The sequence below is a fragment of the Strix aluco genome, chromosome 1 (assembly GCF_031877795.1).
Source record: "Strix aluco isolate bStrAlu1 chromosome 1, bStrAlu1.hap1, whole genome shotgun sequence".
Classification (NCBI taxonomy): Eukaryota; Metazoa; Chordata; class Aves; order Strigiformes; family Strigidae; genus Strix; species Strix aluco.
In genome coordinates, this window is record NC_133931.1 from 157902058 (window position 1) to 157926322 (window position 24265).

The 24265-nt window shown below is 38.7% G+C and overlaps 1 protein-coding gene across 1 annotated transcript in view; it reads left to right on the plus strand.

Moving 5' to 3' along the window:
• Positions 1–3631: 3631 nt before the first annotated feature.
• SUSD5 (sushi domain containing 5) overlaps positions 3632–24265 on the plus strand; it is a 41182-nt gene continuing 20548 nt past the window's right edge. The window contains exons 1-2 of the mRNA XM_074849917.1: positions 3632–3822; positions 11971–12148. Coding sequence (XP_074706018.1) covers positions 3729–3822; positions 11971–12148 — 272 coding nt within the window. The 5' untranslated portion in view covers positions 3632–3728. The remainder of the gene's footprint in view (positions 3823–11970; positions 12149–24265) is intronic.

A 24265-nucleotide genomic window follows, 5' to 3' on the forward strand; every position in this document is an offset into this window, starting at 1 on the left:
ACAGTACTTCAGAAGTTCCAGACCGTAAGATAGATTCTGGTAATCATGCTGGTTAGAGCAATTTAGTCACCACCTTGCTCACATATTAATGTGGATCTCTTTCTTTAAAAAAGAATTAAAATTTAGGATGGTAAGTAAACCTAAAGCCTATATTCCATTTAAATTCAGTCATTTAAGCTGAATTATGCAGTCCATCAACATCTGAAGCTATTGCATTATCTGGAGAAACAAGTTAAACAGAATCTCATACTTTAGTGACAGAGAAGAGAGGTATCTTTTTCTGAACAGAAGCTTTATTTCTATTGTGCTTTATTCTGATATGAAAAGTGACCTTTCCTATGACTTTTCAGTGTTCTTCAAAGACCAGATTCTTTGCCAGCTGCAGCACTTTAACAAGTCTGCCAACATCTGCCCAGCTTGGCTTGAGATAACAACTGTTTCTGAGAGCGTCTGTTTGCTCAAGGCCTTAGGATCCTAGGTCTTTATCTTGCAAAAGCTTAAGATCATGTGTTAGAATTTGCAGAATTGGAGCCTTTACATCTATAAAGTTTATAGTATATAAATTTTTAATGACAAAAAGTAAATATTCCTAGTAGTAGATACGAAGAGGTCAAATACAATAATCTCTGTTGTGAATACACATGGTTCCTGTTTTCAAATGTGTCTTTGTTCACTTATATTTCTTTTAGGTGTTTTATTTAGTATTAAAAATCCACTCTAATTGAATGACATATTCCAGATGTAAATGTATATAGATGCTCTTCAGGTACTAGATGCCCAAACCATTTTTCTGTGCTTCACAGAACATGAGTGGTTTGTGTGTGTCCATTCATATGTGTATGTATGTACTTTATGGCCCAGTGCCTTCACATGTTTTACTCCCTATGTAAAAGTTTGCATATAGTGAAGCACGGTTTTATAAAATATCACTGTTGGCACATCCACTACTCCCAAGGAGGGCAAGATCTATGAGTTGTGTAAAGCCGGACATACAATTAATCTTTTGTAATGTGTCATAATACATTGTACATCACACACTGAATAGTTTGACAAATATGTTACTGTAGTGCTATGAATGCCAGAGGTTCTGAGCAAAAGGTTATATCTGTTCCTAACCATCTTAACTTCCAGATCTCATTTTGAGTTTTTGATTCCAAGAATTCCAAAATCTAAAGGCAGGATTTTTGCCTGGTTAATGTTGATTTCAATACAAACCAATGCATACATCATTTCAGTAGAAAACCTAATCTGCTTAGCTTTATGTAAATCTTCCAAAATACACTAGAAGCAGGGATTTTTGCCGATAGAAATATTAGATTGGAAGGACAACTCTTTGGCACTGAGGTACTTACCTTCTAGGAATTAATAACTGGTGAGTGTCCTTACCTTTCCACACTTACAGACTTTACAGTTGAGATGGGATGACAAGAAGCCAAGTCATTCTCTGAATTGTTCATGCCTTCAGAAAGGAACAGATCCTGTGGTCTGCTGCAATTCTTTAAAATCAGTAAGATGTGCTACTCAAGAATACAAGCTGAGATTTTCCAAGACAGGAGCCAGAGTGGCAACATGCCTTTACATATATCAACACAAGGAAATGATCCAGTTATAGAAAAACTAATCCAACAGACCTTTGGAATTTTAGATGGAAATCCGGAAGATACTGTCCTTTCCTCCAACTGCTTTGGCCAAACTCATGAGGACAGCAAAGAGCCAACAAAGTCATTAACCCTATGACAAGTGTCAAGGAAACCTGGAGCTATTGCTGTGGTCATGTCAAGTCTCTGTTAATGTCTCTGTCTTGTAATTACTTACTCCGTTTCATGGAATCTCTTTGCTATCTCACTAAAAGCCTGTCTCATGTTTTTATGCCCACTGATTTTTAAAATAGGGGTGGAACTATTGGTGTAGAGGGTTAAAACTGCATTTTGTGGCATTAGTTATGTCACTAGTAAAAGAAACACAAATAAATTCAAAGAATGCTACAATTTACTGTTTCCTTTTCTGTCATGTTGTATGTTAAGTTCTGTTCCACAGAACATAGTTTCCATCAAAATGAAATGTAGTTACTTAGTTACATTACATCAACCGTCCCATGTTAAGGATGGAGTGAGCAAGAAACTGCCCATCCTTCTAGGTCTGGAGGTGTTCCTTACAAGTTAGGCTGGCGAGGCAATGGGAGGAAACCTGCTGCCACCCCTATTCTCTGGAGAAACAGAAAGTGCAAAGCTGTCTGAAAGCATTCAGCATGTACATTCACATGCCATGCATGGGTATAAAGAAGGGGAAGAAGGCTATGATTCCTTAAAAGTCAACAGGTTCAGAGCATTATTTGCCTGAATTCATCAAATGAGGGTATTTTTAAAGCTTTCAGTATTGTGGTGTTACTCGCTTCCTTGAATATCATATACAGAAGTTCCTGATCTTGAGTCATTTCCGTCAGACCGAAACCAACATTGGGCAGGTTCATCATTAGCAGAAGATGCCTGCAGCTGCCTACCAGCACCTTGCCATGTGGGGCACCGGGGCCTCTGGCAGTGAGGAGGGTCAGGTCCTTACTTCTGTTCCTGGTGGCTCAGAGTTTTTAGCAGACTGAGCGTTTTTTGCCCAGCTTTGAATTTCTAAGGGAAAAAATTTTAAGAAGCTGAAATAAAAGCAAAATAGGATGGGAATATGAAAACAACATTTCTGAGCCCGCTCAGTTCCAACAGCAACACAAAACTATTCCATTTATATATTTAGCAAAATAAATCCTGGCATCACCACCAATATATTTCCTCTTATTGTGGGAGTTTCTTTTGAGTTGTGTTGGGACAAATATAGGACGAATGAGAATAAGGGACAGACATCAGTGCTGTAAGTGCTATTGGGAGCTGGAAACTCCTTTCATCAGCTGCTTTCAGAGCGTTCAAACCTGACCAGCACCATTCATCTGGGCCAGAAGTGCTGACAGAGACCAGCTGACAGACTCCCACTTCGACCTTCAGTTCTTCATGCCCACCCCGACGCTGGGATCTGAAATAGCAGGATTAACCCATCCCAACCCCAACCTTCAGGGAGGCTTGTCTGCCAGGGTCCCATGCCCTTTGCCACCTTTCCTCAGCCCTTACCTGAAAACCATCACTCTTGCTGCAGCAGCCCCTGACCTGCCACCGTCAGCAGGGTGCCGCTGACTGATTTCATGTTGCAGAGAGAAAACACTCCCCACGTCTGAATCCATCCCACCGGAGAAGCACAGCTAAGCCCACAAACTCACCGCGTACCAGTGCCAGCTATCTAGCTGCCCTTCTCCTCTCAGCCAGGGGTTTCTTCTGCTCGTCGCTTGTCCTTTCCCCCCCCTTTTCTCTCCCTCCTGGCTTTCACGTTTCTTCCACCGTGATCCATTAGGTATTTACCGACAGGGTAATGTAACTTTTCACACCGGCTCTCTGCGTGCACTGCCCTGCAGACTGGGCTGGATAAAGCCTCTCCCCAACCCCAGCTGGCTGGACATCTCCCCCCCACCTTCCCCTCCCCTTCACACTAGCCAAGCCAAGGATTCCTCTCTCCCTCCCTCTTTCTTTTTCCACCCCTCCCGCCTTCAGTGTAAACCCAAGACGCAGGATCCTGCTGAGGGAAAGTGCTCCTTGAAATCACCACCGCAGACCCCGCTGTGAAAGTGCAGAGGAGGAGAGAGAAAAAGCCTCGGCAGCCAACCTCCTGCGGCTGAGGGCTTTGCAAGCAGGGCAATGGCTTCAGGCTCTCAGAGATTTTCTCTCACCTTTCTCCAGGGCGTGGGATCTGTCTTCTTCATCCTTCAGATCATCTCTGTTCAGGCTGATGGTGAGTCCCCAATTCAGTTTGGCTGAGTTGCTATGGCTGGAATGAGAGCTGTATGTTGAAATGTGTTATTGCAAAAAAAAAAAACCCAACCTTTTTTTTTTTTTCAATAAGAAACTTAAATACACGCCCCAGTTTGGGTTAGGAAACGTCTGATTCAGAGGTTTTTGAGACTCTACAAATATCCTGGGGTTAAGCAGAGAAAGGAAATAAGATCCCAGAAGGCTAAGATTATTTTATTACAACAAAATGACAGGATAGTGAACTTTTCCAGAGGAAATAAGAATAATAAAACAAAGTCAGAACACAAATAAGAAGACTCAGCTATATTTCAGGAGAGCTCGCCTTATAATTAAAAGTATCTTTTCTCCAAAGAACTTCCCCATCTGCCCACTTCAGATGTCCCCCAACATCAATTTATACGGGCAGGTACTTGAGGAAGGGCAGACAAGAAGTCAAAGGCTTTTATAACCTTTTCTGTTCGGTACCACACACGCGGAAGATGACTGCTCACCTTTCTGCATGTGAGTTTTGTCTGCACTTCATTGCTGAGGGACGTGATCAGGACATGAATTTGGCTGAAGCACCAGCTGCCAGTTACTCTGAAATGGGACTTTTTTTACTCGCTGAAGATAATCCTGAATAGCTGCATCCCTTGAAAGTTTCCAGTAGCCTATTGCCCTTTTAATGATTAAGCCTGTAGTAATGATGAACAACTTGCCTTAGCAAAAACATGATTTATTTTTGAAACAACTGTGTCTTTTCTTGGGAGAGCAATGCTGAATGGCCACATTTTTTCACTTTCACAGCTGCAATAGATTTATGCCTGATCTCAGGATTTTTTTATTTCGATACACTAATCCTTTACCATTGATGTTTGCTGCATTATTCCAGAGAACAGATCTTAAACATTATAGGGCAATAAAAACATCTTCTTTTTGTTCTCAGAGTATTTTTCCTCTTTAATCTAAATTTATTTCAGCTTGATGACAAAGTTTGGCAAACGAAAGGGAGAAAATTAATCTTGCCTGCACGTTTCTACCACTTTGTGTGAAATACCATTTATACAACAGAACCCTGTCTTGTAAATTTGAAGAAAATTACTTTTCATTAAGAATAAAGGAAGATAAATGTGTCAGGCAACTGCACTGTGTTGCAGTAGGCAAAACTGCGATTCTGATTTTAGGAAATACTCCTTCCCTAGCAAAATGCCTCTGAAATGAGGAAAAAATATGCATACCCATGAATAAGGGTTCTCCGCAGAACTTAAGAAAAGGGAACAGGACAGGAATAATTAATTTCCTTTGCTAAGAGTGCTTCATCTGAAGAATTCCCTTATATTTTCAAAAGCACCTTCCAATTTGTATTATTTCTATAGAATTAATGGCATCTTCTTGTTTCCTAAACAGACATCCTCTAAAAGAGAAAGGGAAAAAAATGTTGGAGATCATTTTAAGGCAGAGTTTGTGACAGATTTTAATTGTCATTCAACAGTTTGTCAAATTTACTTCACACATGGTATAGCAATTATAAGAATTAAAGGGTAAAATATCTGAAGTACATTACAGTTGTAGAGCATTATTATAATACCGTAGTTTCCATTTTTATTTAACTTCTAAGTATCATTGTGAAAAATGTGCAAGTCCTCTATTAACATGCTCTTCAGTGTGTTCTCCTAATATTAATATTCAAGGAAACAACTGTAATGCTGTCCTGTAAACCATCTGGCTTATTATACATTGATACAGAAGGAAGCACAATGTGAGCTTTAAAATTTACCACTACATGTAGGCTTCTTCTTAAGAACATCTGAGAGTATGAAACAGGATTAATACTTTGTTTTATAACAGGTTCTGGCCTGATCCAAACAGGAAACCACCTTCTCATTTGTTTAAGTTGTAGGTGAAGTACAATTGTGCTACTCTCTTAATACACACAAATGTCACTTAAATGCCAACAGACCATATGTGTCTGGGTGACACATGTGTATGTATTTGTTATTTGTATTTTTATTGGTATTTGTTATTTTTAACTAAAAGTAACTGACTGTTTTGCAAATGACTGAATGGATTTTGAATTCACCTTGTAAAAATCCTGTGAAATTCAGACTGGCCCCTGTTACAGGCAAACCTCCGAAATTGGTTACAATTTATTTCCCTAAGGCAGACTTTTGCTTTATTATCTCACACACAAATAATGACAGAGAACAGGCCATAAAACTGAAGACCATTGAGGTCTAGTGAAGGTGTAAAGCCTCGCAGCTTCATTGATCTCTTTTGACTAGTATGTACCACAGCACTTATTGCTGTAGTGCAGTTAGACTCCAGAAAGACCAAGGTAAATGCTGAAATAAAAGATGGCTTTGTTTCACTTTGCAGTTTTTTTACGACTGAGATGTGCTTGCTCATAGTCATTGAGGTCGGGGTCAGATGGACAGAAGGCTCCTCAAGGGCTTGTTCCTGCTCTGACATACCATGGTGTGCCACTACTGTTAGTGCAGTTACTGGAGAATAATAGAGGTTGTCGTGACAGTATAGGTTGTTGTGACAGGTCTCAATTATACCAGTGCAAATGCAGGCTTTTTAAAATTTCTTTGCATTTGCGCTGAAATAGGACAACAAGGATGCAGCTTCACGCATACTGCACAGGAGTCACCCCTGCTTTTTCTGACTCCCTCTTCTGTCTTTTCATGGCTGCTAAAATATCCATACGTATGAACCATAGGTTTCTGTGGAGTACTTGCTCTGAAACAGAGCACGTCAGGAGAGAATGACGGCGATTAATCTAAGACACTCCTGAATTGACAAAAATGTGCTAGTTGCAAAACTTTACTAATCGATCCAGAGTGGAGTTGGTCTGTTGGCTAAATCTGGATTACATGGAAGATCTATTGGTCAAGCCAGTCATCTGGTAGTGACCATGTGTGGTGACCGCAGAGGTTGCAAGTGGAAGGATCCTGAATCCAAAAAGCTAGGTGAGGATCTGAGATACATACTTCTGACCTAGAACCAGATGTGTCTGATGTGAAGGGTAGGAAAAAAACGTACTATACTCTCCTTTGGTTTCCTTTTTGTAAAGAAAAGGGAAAAAATATGCTTTTTCTCTTCTCTCTCTAGACACTGGCATTTGAGTAGCAGGTGTCTAAGCATTACAGGCTCCCGCTTGCAAAACAGCACGTATTCTTGTATGTTGCAAAAATAAATGCGTAAACGATTCCAACTATTTGATCCTAAAGCATGTAGTAGAATTAAAGTTTAAGCTCAAACTGAATTTAGCTGAAGAGAAACTCAAAGGTGACCCCCCAATTTTGCTGGTTTTCTGATGATGGAATACTTTAAGCAATTTGAATTAAATAAGACATCATTCACTTCAGTTTCTTGCAGAAATAAACTCTACATTCATGAACACTAAGCAGAACTGGTAATTACCCAAATCTCTTGTCTGTAATTGTAGTTTTACTGAATCCTCCACCCTTACTAATACAATCAAGGCCATTGTTGCATACAGCCATAGAAAGGGAAATTAAATTGCTCTTGAAGTCCAGAAGCGACCTTCCCTTCCTCTTCTCTCTTCTACCTCAATTTGAAGTTTTTAACATTTAAGTAAAAATAAATTAGACTACACATTTGCACATCTTTCACCACATTTATTTTGTTGAAACTGATTAGGTTTTATCCTTTGAACTAGTAAGTATCATGTCATGAGATCAGCACACTGGGCATGTCTTTTAAAGTACTTTCATTTTATATTATTCGTGAGAGACATTTTTATTTCAAAGTATATATTATTATGCAGTTTTATATTTCTTCTTCAAGCATGATGCAAATCCTGCTGAAGACATGGAGATCTTTGAACTCATTTCAGTGGGCTTTGAACTGTGCCTATACACCTCAGAAGAGCTTCTTTTTTTATCTATTACTGCATTAGAATATATTAACCAAATTCTGTCTTGGTAACCAAGAAAATTCTTCTAATTCCACTGAGATTCCTAAAAGCACGAAGAAACAGGTTTTGGGCTAGTTTTATTTTTGAAGAGTCCCTTTTTTGAGCTTCCATATATCTGATTGTAGACAACTCTTCAGTCTCGAAAGCATAATAAGGTCCAGTTGTTAGAAGCTGAGTTTAACAAAATTTGAAACTGGAAATAAGGTGGAGTGAGAGTAACGAACCACTGGAACAGTTTACTATAAAGTGTGCTGTAAAGTCTCCGTTACTTGGAGTCATTAAATCATGACTGGATGCCTTTTGAAAAGTCATGGTCTAGTTCAACCATGAATTTTTGGACTTGATGGTGGAATTACTGGGGGAAAACTACAGTCTAGTTATGCAGGAATTAAACAAAGTGATAAAAATGAACCCTAGACACCCTGAGATTGATGCTTCTATGGGTGTGTTTTCAATCAGAATATATTGTGGTACTCTTAAGTAAAAACTACATTCAGCTATTGCCTGTTTACAAAGTTCTAGTGACAAACAATCATAAAAATTATTCTTTTATCGATATATCAAAATACAATCAATATTCTGTAATAATAGTGTTCAGGTGATGGTAGAGGCTAGAGACATAATACAGGCTAGTTATTAAAGAAAGACTCTCCTTGGTTTCAAGTGTGACTTTTTCTTCAGAACTATGTATCCAGCTGTTAATTAACAGTTGGAAGAATTATGTCTTATTGTTTATGTCTTAGCATTGAAGTTAAAACATTTTCGCTGGTGGGAAACTTGCTAAACTCAAGATGTGCATTAAGACTCCTGAGAAAGACTACTTTGCATGGATTTTTAGCTTGAGCTTGAAATAAAAGGGACTGGCTTTGTTTAAAAAGGCCTCAGAAAAGTACGTAGAGTTTTGAGAACAAACGTCCACACCACTTGTCCCATCATCACATTATGGGAATCCAACGTTATGGGGCAGAAATGAAGGGAGAGAGTTGAGAGGGAGATCAAACAAGGGGGCTCTTCAAAGGTACCACAACCAAAGGCATACTATGTTCCTTTATCCTGTGCCTTATGGAAATATAGAACAGTCTCGTATTTAAAATTGCATATTTAAAACAGAATGACAATACATTTCTTGATACTATCTCAGAGAGAAAACTAATTTTAATTACACTGTCATAATGTTCTAGAGAGAAAGGTGACACCATTTGAACATTTCACAACCCCAATACAAAAAATGACTGTGATATCGTCAAGTATGTGAGACAAACCTTTTTTAAAAAACCTTTCATTGCGACTGGCAGTGATAAAAATTTCACAGATACTTAACCAGGACACATAGATCCCCAGCTTGAAAAAGATATCACTTTTGTGATAAAAAGTGAGAAAAATTGAGTACATTAATATCTCAAGCATGCCACTGTAAGGTGCAGAATTCAATTTCAGTGTTGTAGTCTTATGTACTTAAGGGAATTTCCTGTTTTGATATGCTTGTGCATTTTTCCTATTACCATGCTAGCGTGTCTCCTGTATTTTTTTCCTGTAAATGCCCCTCAGTAATGTGACACAGCTCAGGATACTGGGGATCCAGCTATTCCATTGGTCAAGCGTCTGATAAGTGAATCTTGCTTGCTATTATATTTTCTAAGTAAGAAACTAGACAAAAACAGATGTCACATCTTAAAACCAGGTCAGATAGCCATAGAGCTCCTAAAGCTTTGAAGAAGATTCCCAGGTCAGTCTGGTAAGCAGGTCAGCCTTCTTTATCCGCCTCTGGCTAACCAGAATTTCCTATAAAGCAGTTCACTGTAATTTTCCCAACCAGTAAGTCCTTCCTAGCTTACCCTAAAACCTATTTGGCTACGTAGTTTGGACATTCCAGATACCTTTTTGAAGGACGAGACTGTTTTGAATCAGCATCTTCATAGTTTCTAGTAAAAAGTTAATTTATTTTAAGTGCTAGCAAACACATAACAGTAGTTAAGAAAAGCTGTCTCAGCCTCAGTCTTGGCCAGCCAAACTCCTCTAAAAATGTAATTGTTACTTACTAGTAAAAAGACTTAATTATGATCTTAATTTCTTCTAATTATATTTAGATGGAACTTGATCCTTAATGATCTTCCTTTCTTTAAGTCTTCTAACTGAAATACTAATAGCTGGAAAATAAGGGCTACTGCAATGTCAAACTAACATTTATGATTTCAGTCAGATGCTACAAAAACTTGACCTATATGTCTTTGATGATGCATCTCAGTCCTGACAGTCAAATGGTGAAATATAGAATGTGGACAAGTTTTTATTTGGGACAAAGCCTCAGTAAAGCATTACACTTAAGCCCTGCTTACCTTTATGAAACAAAGTTGTTCTGCAACATAAGGATGGTGGTTTAAAACCAATCATCTTTCTGCTTATATTATCTCTCTCCCTATGCCATGCAAAATTCACTATGTCTATTCATGGCTTTGGAAACAGCAACCTACAGTAGTCTTGTGCATTATTTGGGACATTTTGCAAAGAATCCTGATGTTCTGGTACTTAGGACTGTAGAGGCTTGCTTTTTTCACTGCTCTGTGTAAACTCCCGTGTTATAATTACAGTTCATGTTACTGATTATAGTTGAGAATCAAGAGATAATGTAGTCTAGTGGTTAGGACATCGATCTATGCTTCTGGGTTGCGTTCCTTGGTCAGCTACTGTTAACTGCCTGAGAAAATCACTCTGGATACTCTGAATTCCTGTTCCTTCTCATCGCTGCTTGTCCCGCTTATTTAAATTGCTATCTGCACAAGTCAGGGTGGCTTCTTACTGTGCGCGTGTAGAATTCCTGCTGAAGTAGGAATCTTCATCAGGACCCATCTGTGCTTGCTAGCTAATGTAAACAGAAATGACGTATTTACTTAAAAGTAACTGCATTTTTATTGTAAGAACTGTGATTCTTTCAACGGGTTAAACTGTGCACAGGTGAAAACAGAAAGCTGTCAGGTACAGACCTGCCCCATATCAGTTCCCTATATTTAGGATTAGATTCAGATTTATCAATTTGTTGAATATCGGTGGAGGGGGCACTTGGTACAGAATCAGGCTGAATCAGTCTGAAGGATTTCTAATGTTGGTCAATATATACTATGAGCGTGAAGTTAGCTACATAGAGAACACTCGGTATGTGCTGGAAGCTATGGATTCGTATAACCACTACCACTAATCTACTTTTGAAATAAGGCATAATAAATGTTTCCAGGCATTTACTGAATCACCAGTGCTTAAAAGTTGTCTTCCTGCACCTACAAGCAACCTCAATCTGTACCTTTGAAATTTAGAAGGTATTCTGAAGGATGTTATCTTCAGAAAGAAAATACTTATGGCAATTTAAATGTCAGCACGGTAAACTGTCTCATTGTTTATCTTTTTTTTCTGGAGACATCCAGCTAATGTGTTTATTCCATAACCCAGTAACTTCTCAAGCTTCATTGCCAAAACCCCAACTGCCCTGTTCCCAGTTGCCAAAACCTCTAACTTTCACCCTTACAGCTTTCACAGTGTTAGATAAATTAAAGTAAAATAAACTGAACTGAAAATAAAAATAACACAAGAAATTGCTAAATTTGTTCTCATGCTCATTCAAAAAAGCCTTCCATTAAGAAAAAAATTCTGTCTGTCTTTCCAGAAATATATGAAAACAAAGTGGCTTTGCAGCAACATTTAGGCACAAATTGCCATAGAATTACATCATTTTGATTTTAGGGAATAAGTATAAATCTATTTCTGACATGGAAGACTGGGTTGCAATACTGGCTTTTAGATTTGTGCTTACTTTATAGATGTAACTGGAAAATGCTTAGTAATGAATTCCAGTGTTATAGCCTACAGGAGATGTTCTGACTTTGACTATATATGTGCATATGAGAGAGTGTCGAGCTTTATCTCTCCAGATTTTAAGCACAGACCTATAGAGGCAAGACAAGCTTCTCATATGGTCTAGGAATGAATAGGGACTTACCCATACTTGCTTTTCTGTTGAACAAAACTAAAAGAAAAGCTAAGACAAAGCTATTTACATTACTGATAAAATTGCTCATTCCAAGAAGTAGGTTGCTCATTAAAGTGAACTTAGCAAAAGCATGAAGACTTTATTTGGTGATAATTTGCAAAATTTTTGTTGAATATGTACTGAGTACAATACCTTGATGAGTGACATGTCCTTTCTTGGTGCTGCAGGGAAAGTGTTTGCGCTTGAGTCCAAGAACAACTCTCAGGGTCTGGATTTAGCTGAAGCTGAGAAAGCTTGTGTTGACCTGAGTGCTCGCTTAGCAACTGCAGAAGAACTGAAAAGGGCTGTTCTGGACTGTTCTTTTGCTGGCTGCACCACAGGATGGCTCGCCGGTGGCTCCACTGGGTAAGGACAACAGCATAACCCTTCCTGAGAAGTATGAATGACAGCTGTCAAGCCAGTTTTCCTCCTTGACTAAGAATATTACTGAAAAACACTGACCACAATTCAAGCACCATGACACATAGCTATATATGCCACTCTTCCCACCAAATCAGTGTTGTGCAGCTAATATTGCAGGGATACAAATATTTATCAGTCTGAGATCACATATTTCACAGATCTGAAGTGATTTCCTCTTCCTCTTTCCTTCTGAATTATGTTGTCATGGTTCCTTTTCACCTGGCCTGTAGTGGGGTACTGAGCCCTGAAGGAGCTTGCAGGCTGAGGACACAGTGCTGGAGTTAGTGTCAATGCTCCCACTGACTCTGTTATTCTCTCCTCTGTGAGAAGCTCAGCAAACCAAGCTTCTCATGGAAACCATTCACCTGTCTCAGGTATTCACGCATGTCTGAATAGACAGTAAGCATGTTCAAATAAGTATGACTTTAGACGTACTTAGATATGATAACAGACCTGTGGTAGAGAGTTTGCTGAGAAGGCTCTCCAGGGAACTGATATTGTCACTCGATATGCTGAATTGTGTTATTCAAGGTAGCTCAGGTGACTCAACACAGCGCTACGCTGAGCTTTGCCTCGCATTGCAGATAGTGTTGCAAGATGTACTGGCCTGCCACAGCCTCTCCAGGAAGCATCCTTGTCTTTGTAGAGACCAGTTCCAAGCAGGAACATGAAAGTGTCCTGTGGTGGAAACTGCTTCCCTCTGTTTCAGGAGGCTAAGCAGTCAGCCTTCACGAGTACTCCAGAAGTCCCAATGGCTCTCAGTGAAATTTAAGATTTTGAGAGCATATGTCCCCATAGGTGCTAGCTGTATGCCAGAAGCAGCACGGCCCTGCCACTACGCCACTCTGCTGTGGTTGGTGAGGGCTTCCCAAGCTCAAGCTAACTCAGACTCATTCCAGTCTTGCACAGGTCCAGCTATGGGGCACTGCACTGGGCCAAGCACCCACATCCCAACTGCCCAGTGTCTTCCAAAATGAAAGTCCTCACAACATGCCTCAGGAACAGGTAGACAGGCTTCCTATTTGACAAAGAGACCAAATGACACAAAATTCAATTTAAAAAACCCAATATGGAGCAGCTGAGGGTTGGCATGAATGTCTCATGTCACCAAAGCTGGGACAAGACAGGAATTACCCAGAAGGAGCATGAGTAGATCCAAAGCCCCTTCTCTCTTTAATCTTTCCTTCATCAGCCTTACCAGCCACAGGCTTAGTGTAACACATATATTCATTCCCTTGAGGTGCTTTACAAATTCTCATGCGTTAGAGGACAATATCTAATCTACTGTCAAAGTTCAATGGTGATAAGATTTCCTTTTATCAAGATACTGTTTCCAAGTTCCCAAACTTCAGTTTATTACTGGATTTTGTGACAGTTATGTTATTTAAGCACTGGTGCTTGTTTGTTTTTAGTGATAAAGTTTCCAAAGGACAGAAAATTGCTACTATTAATGAAATTTAAACAGCTTCAAGCAAAAGCAACTAGTTCCGGTGATCCTTTTTTTTTTATTTTCAGATGAAAAATTGTTTGAAAATTTATTTGTATGAAATTTTGGTTATTAAAAAAAATTTCCAGAAATCTCTCAGGATATGAGACAGTGATTCTAAACCCTACAAATTTTTTTCCTAAGCCAGCTGCTGAGATGTCATGCAGGCTGAAGAGCCAAGAAAAATATCCATCTCAGAAATGCTTGGTAAAGACGTTGTACAGGTTCTTTACAGACTCTGTATCATGAAAGTAAGGAATGATGATGGGTAGGAGAAGAAACTGTCCCTTTTTTATCTAATCAGTACCACTAGTTAGTCCTGAGAGATCCTCAATTAATTGTTGCAGGCACTGGAGCTACAACTGTTACTAGACCAGCTGTGGACCTATCCATGAATATCTTCAGTATCAAAATTGGATACAGTGATAGTATTGTACCCATCAGACCATGATGATGTGAGAATGCACACATACCGATGGGAAGGAAAGGAAGATTTTTCATCCCTTACAACTTTCCATACTCCATTCCTTCAGTAAACCTGTCCTTAATATAGAAGTCTCTAAACTATTTATCAGAAAGGACATTGTGGGGGCACATCAGCATGCCATTGCTGTGCAGTCACCACATCTGACCTTCACTGGAGAGCTTCACCAGAGAGAATAGTTCTTCAGAGCTGGAATTTGATACTCTTCTCTGGAACTATTTTACCCATGGCTGGGCAAGCACCAGAATGTATGTTACTTGGTTCGCTGAACTGGATATTTTTGACTCTGAGGGAAAACAGGAAAAGTATAAAGCCTAAAAAGGCTATACTGGTTTCCCTGTTAGTTAGTGCAGGTCGGGACAAGAAAAAGAGCAGTTGAGTGCAAAGTATGCAAATGAGACAACGTTATTCAAGTAGAATATAAAGATTTTCAGAGGGATTTAGATGAATGGGCAAAATGATGACAAACGGATGATATGATGACAATGGTAATACATGCAGGAGAAATTTGCAGTCTACTTGAAAATATCTTACAGGCTTCTGATTTACCTCTGTCAGCCTAGGAAAGATATGAGGACATCACTATGGACAGCACAAAGAAAAGCTCTGTCAAACTGCAGCTGTAGTAAAAACAAACAAACAAGCAAACAAAGAGTTGCTAGAAGGCTTAGGGAATGGGATGGGGAATATGAAAAATATATACATATATATATACACATATAGGTCAGTGTAACAGCCTCCTTTGGAATACTATACATATTACTGTTACCATATCTTAAGAAAGGTACTAAAAGAGGCTCAAAAAAGGGCTCAAGAATGATTAAAGGAATGGAAAAGCTATTAAGAAGGGACTCAAAATATTTTGCTAAACTAGTTATTCAATTTTTAAAATATATCTACAGTTACCTATTCAATACTTAGGGCATTTACTTGATAAATGGAAACATGACAGCAAGGATAAAGGATAGCTGGTAAATAGAAAACCTCAATGCACACTCAGCGGATTTAACAGGGAGAGGGGAAAGCAGGCTCCACAGCATGCCCAGAAGGTTACAGAATCAGGGAAAATGATTTCCAAAATAAAGGACTCTTTGCTGGGCACACCTGGTGTTATTTAACTTGAGGGACCTCCACATCTTTGAATGTGATGGCATGGCCCAGGGAGGGAAGGGATGTCCCCACGTTTGCCAGGCCCAAAACTGTTCAGGACTTTATAGGTTGTATCTAAAACCTTGGATTCCTCCCAGCAGCTGACTGGTGTCCAGTGCAGATCACAGAGCTTTAGTCTAATATTCTCCCATATCTTCTTGGACTGTATACATCAGAAAGGAGATGAATAGGAGGGAACATGATAAAAGAAGTTACTAATTTCAGGGAGAATGCAGTTTGGTTTGTTTATTTGCTGCCTGGAAAGTATCCCAATCTGTCCCCTGAGGAAAAATGGATTAGACGTTGGCAGTAGGAGTAAACACAAACAAATGATGTGAGTGAAGTCATTACAGTGTTGCAGATTTTCTGACACGCTTCAGTTCTCCTTCCACCACATATACTTAAAAATGAACAGGAGCTCTAGCAGAGATGTAAGGACTTCTTCACCTCTAGATCAATTTTCCAGGATTTGCACAAGTCAGTGATTTGTTCATTTCTGATGGCTATTTTATGGTCTTAGTGGATAATTACAATCCCACTCCTAGTAGATGTATCCATCACTATTGGCTGTTGTGTCCTTATTATTATTTTTACAGCCAACTTTGAACCTGGAAACCCATGGGAGTTTCTCCTATTATGACTGAGGCACATCACTGAGTCAGCGTGAGTGTGTTTGTACTGCCTGCTCTCTGGGCTATACCTCTTATATGGGCAAAGAGGAGAATTCAGTCTGAAAACTAGCCTAGTTTGGGTGACTGTCAAATTTCTGATGGCTCATATGTAAATATGGATTCATATGTAAGTATGCAAAGATTTTGAGACTATAATGGGACCCCTCTGTTGGATCCAATGAGGCTGTGGCTGCCCAGTGCACTCCAGCCTACTTCTTATTGACCCACTGCAGTGACAGTTGCTTCCTCAGCTCTGCTGGTAGAGGTGTTTGTCTCTTGTCTCTTTTAAGTCAGAAGGGAACAAGGTGGGCAACCAGCTAATAGTTAGGGTGTTAAAAACCATCGTTCTGCAGAAAGCGATGCTGGTGGAAGAAGACACCAGTCTGCTGGTGGGGATGCTCATGTTCCACACTCTAACCCACTTCAGTCCCTGCAAATTGGGCTAGCCCAAGCAGCAGATCTCAATAAATGTGATTCACTTCAACTGATGTAGGATGAAAATTGGTTAAACAAATAGATCCCTGCCAGTAACCTGCCAGGGTGGCTTTGTGGTTTGAGCAGCCTGGGACAGAATCTCTTTCACAGGCATAAGGGGATGTTTTTGTCTTCCGCTTTCAGTTGTTCAGACCAACCCAATTCAGAGTTCAGGGCTGGTTCGCACAAGCAAGTCCCTGTCAGGTCCAAGGGCTTGGAAACTTCTAGAGAAGAGCCTCTGACAAGTAGATAGGGGTAGGAGGATAATGGGTAACGTCTTCCAGCAGCCCAGAAGTAAACCATTTGCAAGTCAGTCCTTACATGTGTAACTTATAAAGCATTACACATTGTTATACTTCAGGAAATGAAATGTTAGGCAGGTCTCATTTGTCAGATGAGCCCTAATAGCTATTTGTACTAAAAATGACACTCTTACGACTTATTTGCATGTCAGACAAGTGAGTCAGTAAAACCAGCAAGCGATCTGCCAGAATATAAATGAAAAAAGGTGGCAGAGTTCTCTGAACTGCTATCTTTTGAGTTCAGATGTCATACTGGAAAACTTTGTGTCAAGTCCTCCAGTGCTAGGCAGCGTGTACTGTAGGGTCCTATGTTCATTTCTGGGGTTTTAGAAATTTGGAAATTGAACATGACACAATTTTTCTTATGATCAGCCCTGTGCACAGAATATTAGAAAGCAGCTATTTATCTTAGAAATTGTAAACATCTTCAACAGCTTGTATTAAGATATTCATAGCAAATTTACTCATTTCCATCATTTTTCTAGGACTGAAAATCTGAAGCTGCCCTATTCCCTATCCTGTTCCTTATTAGTCTACAAAAGAATGAAGCCATGTATCCCTTCTATAAGGGCTTTGAACCTCTGCATAGACTTTCTGTTCTACGACAGGCATCCTGCAGGGCTGTCAACCTGTTCCTTTGCATGAAATTTCCCTAGGCTGGCTCCTGTCCAGTCACTGGAGGATTTATTTCAGAGGGGGTAACTCTGGAGTGAGCAAGCAGAGTCAGCTAGAATAAGCCTTGCTGAGGGAGTCAGAAGACTGGAGTTCTTTTCTTGGCTGACCACAGACCAGATGTTTGCTGCTAAGAATATTACTTCATCTCTATTTTTCCTTCCTTTTGTTAGCTCTTTGGGTTTTGCACTGACTCTGATTGAATGATTCTACAGTGTCAAACACAACAGGGCCCTCACTGCAGATGACACCAGTGGGAAATGTAATAATAAGACTCAGAAATGACATTTCACAAGACTACCTACTTCTTTTTCTGCCTACTGCATGGGACTTGCCCAGCACCTGGGAGCAAGGTAACAACAGCACATTTCTTGGGAAAGAAAAAGGCAATATCCAAGGAATGAAATAAGGCTCAGTTGCTAACCCTCGCCAGTCCTCTCATCTGTGTGTCCACCCTTGGACTTTTGGACCCCATGAAATCTATCCAGGTGTGCATACTATAACAGGCCCACTTGCTTATTTGCAGAGAAGCAGTCCTAATGATATGTCAGTTTGGCAAGCTGTCTGTTTTATTTCAAGGCTGTGCTCTGCTGTCTGATGATAATGCATATGAATTTGCTCCCAGACATGTGTATGAGGTGGGTCAATTAATTCCCTTCAAGAGAAAAATCCAGACAGAGCTGACAGGACATGGTCCAATACAAAATGCTAAAATTGCTTATGAAACCATCTGAGGAGGTCTTGCACTCTAAAATGCCTTCATGTCACAAACTCTAGTCCCACAGCCCAGAGCTGGTGTCATGCTCTGCTAGAAGATGACTTTGTCTTCTCATTGTTTCTTGTCAATCATCTCAGAAAGTCTCATGCAGAGAAAAAACAAAGTAATTGTTTTTCAGGAATAGGGATTTCTACATGAAGTTCAGTCAAGAGACTTGAATTTAATGTATGGACATGGCCAGTTTACTTCAAGGAATGGTATCACTGAGCAATGCGGACATGAGCCACTTTGTCTCAGCTTTGGGGGAATGTGAATCCTTTCTTGGCACAACCTGGGAAGAGAGCACGGTCAAAGTATGACAGCCACGGTTCTTGTAAAGCAAACAACTCAATAATTGAAGAATTTTTCAGAAAATGTACTTCTTCAGGAAAAGTATCGTACAGAAGAAAATAAATTTTTGATGTATTTTCTAGGACAAGCACCCAAAATACCATCTGCTAAACTGTAGCTTCACAATCCTCAGAGTAGTTATTTACTTAGCTGGGACTCGCACTTTTAAATTGTATTTTTACTGAGAGGTTTTTTTAACAAACCTTGAGGGCTCTAGCAAAACTTTAACAAACTTTGGCACAAAATGTAGGGGTATGCTAGTGAGATTAGTTAATGTCAGAAGGTTAGAACTCATTGTTGAGACCAGGGAAAATCACAATATTGAACAGGAAGGTAAGCCTGACTTCAGAGATGGAGTAACAGAAAAGGAGTGCGATGTAACAGTATTACATGAAGACTAACAGGCATTTCTGCCTTAAGCTAGCAGTTCAGCTGGAAAAGGCAGGGCATGAGAAAGAACTGGGTGTAGTCACAGAACACAGGATGGCAGTGACCCTGTCGTGAAATAAAATAATTCACATAAAACTTGTGAAAAGAGGAAATGCAGTCCTCCTAAAAGACATCCAGCAGCTCTTCCAGAAGAGAGAGGGCAGTCCTGAAGGGCTTGAATGAGGCACCGGTGAGATACCACTTGTAATAGTGCAATGTAATTCTTGGCATCCAAGCTCAGAAGGGATGAGTTCAGACTAGGATCAGTCCAAGAAAGCACCTCTCTTTTCAGAAGTAATTAAAGGTGATCAGTTTTTATAGCCTAGCAAAATGAAAACAGAAAGGGGATACGCTTACTCTTAGCAAATACACAAGAGCGACTAATACCAGGATTTTAATTTGCCAGTTAGTTCTAATGCATTTGATTTTCTAATTTTCAAAAGAACTTTGCGTATTTTGCCCTTCTTTTAGAATCTCTCTAATGATTTGTCCTATCTGAAACCCTTTTGTCTGACAATTGAGCTTGTTTGTAAAATAATAATAATATTCAGCAAGTATTTTGGTATTTTTTATTTGGGGTTTTTTTTTGGTAACTCATAAATAACGTTGGTTATGAAAGTCATGGATTAAACTGGAGTCCATTACATGAAATTAGGTAAAACCAACTTTCTAGTGACGTTTGACGTGTCTTTGAGCACCCAACAATTCCAGGCCAGGAAGCAACACGATTCTCCTCTACATGTACTAAGAATGCTCAAATTATATGTACATAGCAATATTATAGTAAAATGACTATATAAAATCGTTCATACTAGGCTACAGTATGAAAATCTGCGTGAATGGGCCATATTTATTTAATGAACAGAGGCCTTACTATTTCAGTAGTCATATGTACAATTTCAAGCACAAAAGGCTGCATTTTGGTGTATATTTTTAAGAATCTAAAGGATATTGGTTCTGCCTTGGTAAGACCTCCTTTTGACATTTCCAGTGGCAGTATTGCTGTTGGAATGTCTTCATGTCACACTTAGCAGCTGCTTTCTTTGGTTCACATCCAGCCAAAATTAGCCTCTATAGTTCCCAGTCAATAGACTTTCCAAAGCCCACCTGTGCTCCCCTTCATGACTTTTCAGGGAAATTTTCTTCCCTTCGGTAATTGTGAACATGTAATTTATATTTTATTCCTCATCAGAGCCAGCTTTATAATTTTCAGCTTCCCAAACTACAGAAGGGAAAGACTAAGAATAAAAATCCTCTAGTTTGGCTTCCAGACTACCGATTTTTTTTCTCTCCCGTAGTTACTGAAACACAAGTGGTAGAGCTGACCCATGAAAAAAATTAGCACAGGATGTTAAAGATTTATCTTTACTAAGAAAAGTGATGAAGTTTTTAACTTTCTAATTAGGGAAGGTTAGTTACAGTTATGTTATGAACCAGACTTTCACAGTGCCTCATACTACTATGAATAAATGTCATAAGACCATTCTGACTCAGTTCAGTGAATTTATTGACTAAGACTGCAAAACTTATAATCAACTAGCGGATAAAGTAGTGACTACAAAACATCCCAGTCCCACCTACTGGTTTCTGTGCTGATGGATCATGCTATGTCATATAAATTCTGCTGTTAACTCAGGTTTACTGAAAAATTTTCAAGTATTACAAAATTGCTATGTAATTCTCATAGAAAGTAGAAGTACCAGTGGGTACTACTGTAAAGACAATTTATAATTTATATATAAATGTGATGTGTTTATTATATATATCTTTATTATACATGTATACATAAAATTATAACATTAGGTATCATTACTATGGCTCAAATATATCATTATGATATATTTTAAAATATATATTACATAATGACGTATTATGGCATATTGTGAAATAAATACTATTCATGTCAGCTTTTCTTCTATTTCCTTCTTTGAACTTAGGAATTAGAAGTGCAAAATATACCAATTACTCATTGGTTACATAATAGATTAGAAAAAAATTAACCAGCACAAGAGTAAGCGGAAGACTTCTAGGAAGTCTGGTTCATAGCTTATTTTGCTATATATTAAATTTTCTCCTCGTGTGTGCACATGATAAATGCAATATCTGAGCCATGGCACAGGAAAACAATGATGAGCTTGGCCAACCTCTGACCTTTCTTTCGGGGTAGGTGCAGAGGATGGAGTGTTAATTGCTTTTAGTTGGATGAATCGTAGCGTACTGCAGGAATTAAGCTGAGGTTCAACACAGCAGAGTCTCTGTGGTTTCTTGTTTTCTCACTTGAGAGGAGAAGAGGCATCATGAAGCAGGTTGTCCTTCTAGGCTGTGTAGCAGTTTTTGGCTTGGCTTGTCAAGGAACCAAAGGAGACACCATCAGGCACCCTCCCACTTCCCATCAGAGAGCAGGGGCTGTTGTCAACACCACTAAAACCCCTCCTTTCCCAACTATATTTTTACCTTACTGATAGTATATGGTACTTACACAGTCTATAGCGATAGTACCTGTGAATGATTTTTATGCTGTGATTGTGAGTTCATGGCCGTGCAAGAGTAATTTTCAGGGACACATGGATGTCTCAAGCAGATGTATATCAAATATAGAGGATTATTATAGATGATCTGCAGTTTGAACTCAGTATGTTTCTTCTGAGCATGTCTACTTTCATAAGAAATCTCCATAGAAGGAAAAATATAATTGCATCTATTTCTTAAATGCAAGGTACAAAATCATGTATCACACTGCTCTAAGCATTGGATTATAATATATGCTAAGATGAGTAATGAGCAAGTCTGTTTAAGTTCAATTATTACATGAAAGTAGCAATAAATAGAATTAAAGTTCCCTGCATGAATACATTCTTCTAAATGCCTAGGTAGGTGGATGTATCCCTAAAAAAAGTATAAAGTTTGTGGCATTCTCTCAACCATGATGCATCCCCAGTGCAACAATTCAAAATAGTAAAGAAATGAACTAGGCAACATATTTCCACAACCTCTCAGCGGGGTGCTGGAAAGAGTAGGAAAAATGTATGACTTCTTTTGTTTCTTATTTCAGCATGGCAACGCTGCTGCTGAAGAAATTTTAAAATATGTTGAGTTCTGAAATGATAGCCATTTTTTGGTCCTCAAATGAAAAATGTAACAAAGATAAAAGCATCAAAACCTACTTTTTAGACCCGAGACAAAAGTATACCTGTGTATTTAATCTTTAATTATAGATGAAATCCTAGCATTTTAGGATTTAGGGAAACATATACCCACCCTCAAGAACTTGAGGAAAAAATACTATTATTGTATATTTTTAGTCATACCTGAAGTCCTACTGACTGCAAAGAGACTATTTCTATGCCAGAGGCGTTGCAGGTCTGATCATTAGACCCACTACTGAGAAATGCTGAGCACTCTTGAAGCCCCTTTCAGCATCAGTAAAACCAGCTTACTGAAGATGTTTAAAGCTTGCAGGATTGAGCTCGTGGTAGGAAACTACTGACAGAGAAGGACAAATGGGAGAGATGAAATAGATTTTTTTTCTTCTATTTTTTTGTATGTGTACAAGACATGATTTCTTTCATCTCAGAAGAATGACATTAGAATATTTGCAGTTTTAATCAGATCAATTTTAATATGACAAAAATTCAAATTAAAGTAGAAAATTAACCAGGGTCTAGTCTATTGTAGGAAAAAAAGAAATAGACAGGAAGAGCAATTTTTAAACTTCATGTAGGAAAAAAAGTTTACTGAGAAATACATTTAAAAAATCTTAGTGTCATTTAAAGCCTTTCTTTATGTATAATGTTAAAATTACATGCAAGATACACTTTTGTAAGTTTGGTCTCATTGGATAGCAGCTAAGAAATGCTCTTAAAATTAATTAACTAATCAATATATTCTATCAACTACAAACTTTTAGTTCATTGTACAATCCTCGAAAAAAAAGTAAGAAAAACTTTCTCTTCAAATACACAATCTTACACATGAGCCAGGTATCCTCTTTTGGAGATGACCTGAATATACCAAGGATGTGTCACCCACAGAAAACTTTCTAGCCTACCGAAGAAATGATAAAGAAATTACAGTGCTTTGGCAGAAGCAAAATATATCAGCTAGAAGTTGGAATTAGGAATCAGAAAATTCAAGCTAAGATTTGCAAAAGTGGCTTCCAAGTATCAGGAATTTTATTCTTTGATTGAACATAGAAAGGAATGTGGCCTCATTTTCAGAGACCAGAGTTTTGTGATGGCAACAATCTTCAAAACTGTTTTTTTTTAAGAGAGTCTGAAGTCTGAAGTACACAGTTACAGACAAAAGGCACACATTTTTAAAGACTTGTCAGTATCTATCTACTCAGTGTTGCAAGGCATAACTGATCCAGGTACCTAAGTGAGTGAGTAATTATTGGAAAGGTTAAGGTTGGTAAGTCACTCTTTGAAGGGAGGCGTAAGTGTTTCATTCACTTAGGCCTTGTAAGACCTAGAGGAATGATACGTGAATACATACAAAAATTTTCTAATTGATGGACTGATTCTCCCAATCATCTGAACTCACTTTGGCAGATCAAGTCAGTTTTGTCTAGGTACCTGATTACTGACTTAGAGGTCTTGGACTTTAAATGCATTAAATTCTAAGAAAACTTGAATTTAAACTTGTATGGACAATATTGTTCTTCAAGTGACCCCCCCAAAAAAAATCAAGGGGTGTTTTCCTTACAAAAGAAACATAATTTGGTTTGGAATCATAAAGGTGCTATGAGTAGGGGATGACATCATGTCGTTTCCCAGAACAGAAGTGTGGTAGGAACCATTTTGGTACATATGCGTGACCACCGCCATATGGCTTGTCTCATGTTGCTTTTGTTTGTTTACATTAAAAGAGCATTGAAGTTGCATATTTAACTGCTCAAAAGCTAACATATGCCAGAATTAAGATGGTCTGTAAAACTGTAATTCAGCCCACTTGTGTAAATCAATTGTTTTATAGTATTTAAGCGCATGCTCAAATACTGGGTTTCCACTGGATCTTTTCCACACTGAGTGAATGGGCAGTTAGTCATCATTTATTTTATTCCCCAAATTGAGTGCGGAACTGATGGCAAAATTAGTTCAACCATTGCACAATACAAAATGATAAATTCCCTCCACTGGAAGGATTCCTCTGGGGAAAGCATTTTCATCTTGCTTTAACTAGAGTAGCTGATTGTGCAACACTTCTACAAACCTGCTGTCCACAAAAAATAAACCCCACAACATTAATATCCAGCTGCAAAAATTTGGGCTGAATTTGCTTTCCCA